General features: G+C 46.5%; 1 protein-coding gene across 1 annotated transcript in view; it reads left to right on the top strand.

The window, feature by feature from the left end:
• Positions 1–1,853: 1,853 nt before the first annotated feature.
• The window catches only part of ZC3HAV1 (zinc finger CCCH-type containing, antiviral 1), a 50,243-nt gene continuing 46,096 nt past the window's right edge, over positions 1,854–6,000 (top strand). Inside the window, exon 1 of the mRNA XM_055591054.1 lies at positions 1,854–2,643. Coding sequence (XP_055447029.1) covers positions 2,336–2,643 — 308 coding nt within the window. The 5' untranslated portion in view covers positions 1,854–2,335. The remainder of the gene's footprint in view (positions 2,644–6,000) is intronic.

Raw genomic sequence — 6,000 nt, 5'->3', positions numbered from 1 at the left:
TCCTGTACAATGTCATGAACCTCCATCCATAGTTCATCAGGCACCCTATCAGATCTAGTCCCTTAAATCTATTTCTCACTTCCACTGTATAATCATAAGGGATTTGATTTAGGTCATACCTGAATGGTCTAGTGGTTTTCTCCACTTTCTTCAATCACTGGGTCTTGCAAATTAACTGGCAGTAGACAGATTAAAAAGAGAAAGAAAAATAAAAAGAGAAAAGAGATTTAGTTAGCATTGGTGGGGGGAAGCTTCCAATAATGGAAACCTCCTGGAATTGCCTGAAATCACTTTATATATCTCAATTAACAAAAGGGCTTCTTTTTTAGGACTTCAGTAGAGGGGTAAGGCAATGGCAACCCACTCCAGTACTCTTGCCTGGAAAATCCCATGGATGGAGGAGCCTGGTAGGCTGCAGTCCATGGGGTCGCTAAGAGTCGGATATGACTGAGCAACTTCACCTTCACTTTTCACTGTTATGCATTGGAGAAGGAAATGGCAACCCACTCCAGTGTTCTTGCCTGGAGAATCCCAGGGACAGAGGAGCCTGGTGGGCTGCCGTCTATGGGGTCGCACGGAGTCAGACAGGACTGAAGTGACTTAGCAGCAGCAGCAGCAGCAGTAGAGGGGTATGGAAGGTTCTATCTGGCTTTTTGATGCTAACTGCAACGGATATTTTGTCTCCAGGGCAATTGAGTTAGCAGGAAACTCCCTTGGAATGGGGTGAAAGGTAGCTGCATTTTCTGGAGGCCTTTGCTTTACTCAGATTAAGAGAAATTCAGATAAATTTCTTTCTGCATCCTCTGTAGCTCAAACGTTTTCACTTTAATCTCTATACTGTGGCTCAGATGGTAAAGACTCTGCCTGCAAATGTGGGAGACCTGGGTTCCATACATGGGTTGGGAAGATGTCCTGGAAAAGGTAACAGCTACCCACTCCAGTATTCTGGCCTGGAGAATTACATGGACAAACGAGCCCGGTGGGCTACAGTCCATGGAGTCCCCAAGAGTCAGACAGACTGAGCAACTTTCACTTTCACTTTTTTCTTTTATACCAACTCTACAGGCTTAAGGGAGTCCCCACCAAAGGGGAAAAGATTGTGTCCAAATATTTAAAGACAGGAAATCTAGATTAAGTCCTGGGATCTGTCTAAGCATGCCCGACTGTGACTAATTGCCATCAGAAATTAAGCTGTGTCTGGGGCACCTCTGTTAATGGTTATAGACAGGCAAGAATGTGTCAAGAAGTGGTTCTTCAAAGAGCTCAAAAGAAGGTGAAAAAGGAGAGCAATAATGATTGTTCTTGGAGAAGGTCGGATGCTGAGGGAGACTCTACCCAGCGGTCCTGGCCAGGCGGACCTCGATCTGGAGTCTGGGCGCCAGATTTGGGAAACCTTGGGTAGCATTCCGGCTCCAGCTTGTCGGCTGTTTGCTCAGATTATTTCCTGGAGGAGAGTGAGGATAATATTATCTAACTCGTGGAGCTGTGAAGATTACTGATGCTGAAGCTGAAGCTCCAATACTCTGGCCACCTGATGTGAAGAGCTCAATCACTGGGAAAGACCCTGATGCTGAGAAAGACTGAGGGCAGGAGGAGAACCGGGCGACAGAGGACGATATGGTTGGATGGCATCACCGACTCGATGGACATGAGTTTGGGCAAACTCCAGGATGGTGAAGGACAGGGAAGCCTGGCGGGCTGTAGACCTTGCGGTCACAAAGAGTCGGACTGAGCGACTGAACAACAAACAACAACTAATATCGGGGGCAGGGCGCGGGGCTCAGAGCAGGCGCTCTCTTGGGTTCTTTCTTTCCGGGGATGGATGGGGTAGAGAACAGAGGGCTCCTCAAGAGGGCTCCCAAGACTCGCGTCATTCGCTTCGTCTGGCTTATAAAAGCTCTGCCGGAGCCCAGAGGTCTTTTTTTTTCCCTTCCCCTTTTAGTTTCTCTTCTTTCCGAAGAAGCCTCTCGGCGCCCATCTGGGGAACCTGACCCTCCAGAAGACTGGAGACGAGGGGGCAGCCGTCCGGTGGTCTCCACGGTCGCCCACAGACAAGCCCGCACTCGTTCGCTCTCTTTGCACGAGGTGGCCGTCGCGATCTGCTTTTGCTCTGACGCAGGGACCAGGGTCGGTGAGATCTGGCCTCTCGACACGAGCTTTTCTGAAACCGAAACCGCCAGGCTCGGCTAACGGGCGGCGGACGGCGCACGCTCGCTCGCTGGCCCCGGGCGCGCCCAGCCCGCGCGGCGCCCGCCCCCCGCCCCAGGGACTCTAGTAAGTTTCGATTCTCCCAGCAGCCGAGTCCCGCGCGGAGGTCAGGCCAGTGAAGCGCGCCATGGCGGACCCCGGGGTGTGCTGCTTCATCACCAAGATACTGTGCGCCCACGGGGGGCGCATGGCCCTGGAAGCGCTGCTCCACGAGATGCAGCTCTCCGAGGCGCAGCTCCGCGAGGTGCTGGAGGAGGCCGGGCCCGACCGCTTCGTGGTGTTGGAGATGGGCGGCAAGGAAGGGGTCACCCGGTCCGTGGTAGCCACCACTCGAGCCCGTGTCTGCCGTCGCAAGTACTGCAACAAACCCTGCGGGAACCTGCACCTCTGTAAGCTCAACCTGCTGGGCCGGTGCCACTATTCGCAGTCGGAGCGGTGAGTGCCCTGAGCGGGAGGGGCGGCTCCCCCGGGTCCCGGCTCTGGGAGGACCGCGGCTGCTGCTCTGGGAGGGGCGCGCCCTCGCTGGGACCGCGCGCTCTATGCCTCTGCCTTGCTTCTCGCGGCGCGCTTCTTCTCTTGGAGGTTTCCTCCCCTCCAGCGCCGTCGGACCTTTCCTCCAATATGGCTAGGGCACTATTGCCCCGGTGAAGACTACGATGAGCTCCCCACTTCCATAAGCTCTGTCTGCAATGCGGAAAACTGGGTTCGATCCCTGGGTCGGGAAGATCCCCTGGAGGAGGACATGGCAACCCACTCCAGTACTCTAGCCAGAGGAGCCTGGGGGGCTACAGTCCATGGAGTTGCAAAGAGTCGGACACGACTGAGCAACTAACACTTTCGCTTTTCTCGTAAGAATAAATTTCTTTTGGGCATGCCAGGTTCTAAAGGGTTTGGAGGCAGGTTTGGGAACGACCGAAAATGCCTCCACTCCCTGGAAACTTGAGTCTCTCCCTCTGGGCTACCTTACCCGCTAGGGGTTTTTGTGTGGTCTTCCCAGACCCCCAGGCGCGCCTGGGCCCCGGGATTTGTCTCTATCGCGGCGCCTGCGGGGCTCTGCTTGGCCCTCCATTCCTAGCCGCCTCTCTCCCCGCTCTTATTATCCCTTTTCAGATATCTGCCTCTAGACCGCTCCACCGGACCAGAATGGTCCTATTCAAGGTTACCAACAATGGGTCCGCTCAGAGATCCTTCCTCGTGGTCGCCAAGGTGGCCTGCACCTTTGGCCAACCACCCTTTGACCAAACCACTCTTGGGACCACTTTGAGACAGTGCTGCAGTGTCTCCCAGGCAGCCGCTTCTGTGTTTCCACTTGTTTCGTCTCCTGAAATATAGGTGTGCCCCAACGTTTGGGTTAACCTTTTTGATTGGCCTGTCTTCCACTTCTCTCCCCGAAAGCCCTGACTCCACTGGGTTCAGTTGTCACATTTACAAAGATGGCTCCCTTGTGTACTTCCATGGGCAAAGGCTCTAGGTTCTTCATCTCCAGGTGTCTGAGAAATATCTGCGTCTAAATGTCCTGCCAATGAGTTTCTGACACTCCCCTCAACCTCTTCTTTCTTCACATTACCTTAACCATTAATCAGTAAGTCCTTTCACTGAGCACTCCTGAGCCTTCCCTATTTCCTACTTTTTAATCTCACTTCTAAATGAATGTCTTGTTGAATTAGTGAATGATTTTCTCTGACCACAGTCTTTCTCCCCATCTTTCCTATCTGTATGTACTTCTGCTAAATTGTTTTTCTTCATGTAGCACTTGTCACACTTCCTCCAGTGGTGTCTTAGTGTCCAAAATGGTGGTCTTCAAACTTTTTAGCCTGCGCATATTCACCAAGAACTTTAGATTTCTCACTCCCGATATTTGTGTGATAAAACATACAAGACAGGTTGTAAATGGATGAGATTAGATGAGATGATTTTTTTAATATTCATTTAGAGCAAAGTTTTCAAAATACACTCTGTTGTTATTAAAAAGAAATATTTATTATGTTGCGAGGCAACAATTTGAAAGTCTGTTTCTGAGTTTTAGGAAGGTACCAGTTTGGAAGAAGTCATCTAAGTCAGCAACGGACGAAACCAGGAAGGAGTAACAGAGGGTAGAGAGTAAGACAAAAAAAAAAAAAAAAAAGGAAGGAACATTCTAGTGCTCTACCAAATAACAACGGGGATGAAAGGCTTTGTGGTCTTTTCTGTTTTGTTATGAAAAATTCTTCACCAGTTAGTGCTGGCTTTTAGTTTTAAATACATAGGCTTCTTGTCTTTACATTTTTTTTTTTTTACTCTGAGTATTTACAACGTACCCTAAAGTAGAGAAGAGAGAATGATGAACCCCTATGTACCCATAGTTCAACAGTTTTCAAAGTAAGGCCAGTCTTGGCTCATTTATTCTTCCCTTTCCATCCCTATTCCCAACACCAATGTGTTATTTTAAGCCAGATGCCAGAGTTTAGTTGCTTTGTAAATACTCTAGTGTCTCCAAAGATGAAGGACTCTATTAATATAACTGCAGTGCACTGATCACTTTTTTATAATTATAATTTTAATATCATATAATATCCAGTCGGTTTTCAAATTTCTCTGACTGCCATATATTCGGACTTGCATTTACAGGGAATAAAACCTGTGCAGACATAATCCATAATTGTTTTAATATGTTGCAATATATCTAATATACTTAGAAACTTAGTTTTATCACACACAGTACATTTAGAAACTTTAGTTTGTTGCTTTATAATTATCATTCTTTGTTGTTTGAAACATCAAAACTGTTTTAAGTTCATAAATTGGGTAGTTGACCTGCACTTTTCTATATTTTAAAAGGGGAATAATATGTTCTATATGAATAATATGGTCTGTAGGAATAATTTAGTTTATGCAACTTTGGGTGGATTTTCTGGAGAATTCATCAGTCTTTTTTCTTTTTTTCAGTTGAGTGATAAAGTCTTATTTCTTAAGTGTATTGGTCTAGTCATATTTTAAAATTGTTTATATATCACTTTTGAGTTTGAGGATTAATCTATTAATGTAAATCATGTCCTCATAATAAGGACCATTGGAAGAATTCTTTTTCTTTTGCCTCAAAGTCTAGAAAATATATTTTTCCCCAAGTATGTTTTAAAATATTCTCCCTTTCTTAGCAACTTATAAAACCTCATCTTCTAAAAGATGGGTTTGACACATGGGAGTCTAAGGGTTTTCTTTGTGGATTACAGGGTGATGGGCTCTGTTGACCAATCAATGCCCATGTTGAGATTAACATTCAGTTCAGTAACTGTTCTCTGTTTGCATGAGGACTGTGCCTTTTGCTGGACTTATAAATTTTCCTCTGTATTACTATTATTTATAGATTGGATTTCTCCTATAAATTCTGCAGTTCTGATCTTTTAAGTTGCTTTTAGGTAGACATTTTAGTTGATGACAGGGCTTGCTTCAGTTTCAGTTTCAGTTTCAGTTTAATGTAAGGAAACTCAGGCCTAGAGCTGTTTAAAATTTTACCAAAGGTCACATAGCAGATAGCTGACAAAGTTAATGTTGAAACCAGATCTACATAACTTCTTTTTAAAAAAAATATTTGTTTATTTACTTGACTGTAGTGGGTCTTAGTTGTGGATTTCAGGATCTTAGTTTCCTGACCAAGGACCAAACCCAGGCCCTCTGTACTGGGAGCACAAAGTCTTAGCCATTGGACCAGGGCAGTCCCCTGTAGGACTTAACTTAGCTACTGGCATTGTCAAGTAGCTGTAGGAAGTGTGATCTTCATTAATTCAGGTTCAAGATATTTTTTTGTAAGCATGT

This window comes from Bubalus kerabau, chromosome 8 (genome assembly GCF_029407905.1).
Source record: "Bubalus kerabau isolate K-KA32 ecotype Philippines breed swamp buffalo chromosome 8, PCC_UOA_SB_1v2, whole genome shotgun sequence".
Lineage (NCBI taxonomy): Eukaryota > Metazoa > Chordata > Mammalia > Artiodactyla > Bovidae > Bubalus > Bubalus kerabau.
This window is presented reverse-complemented; position numbering and strand designations above follow the sequence as displayed.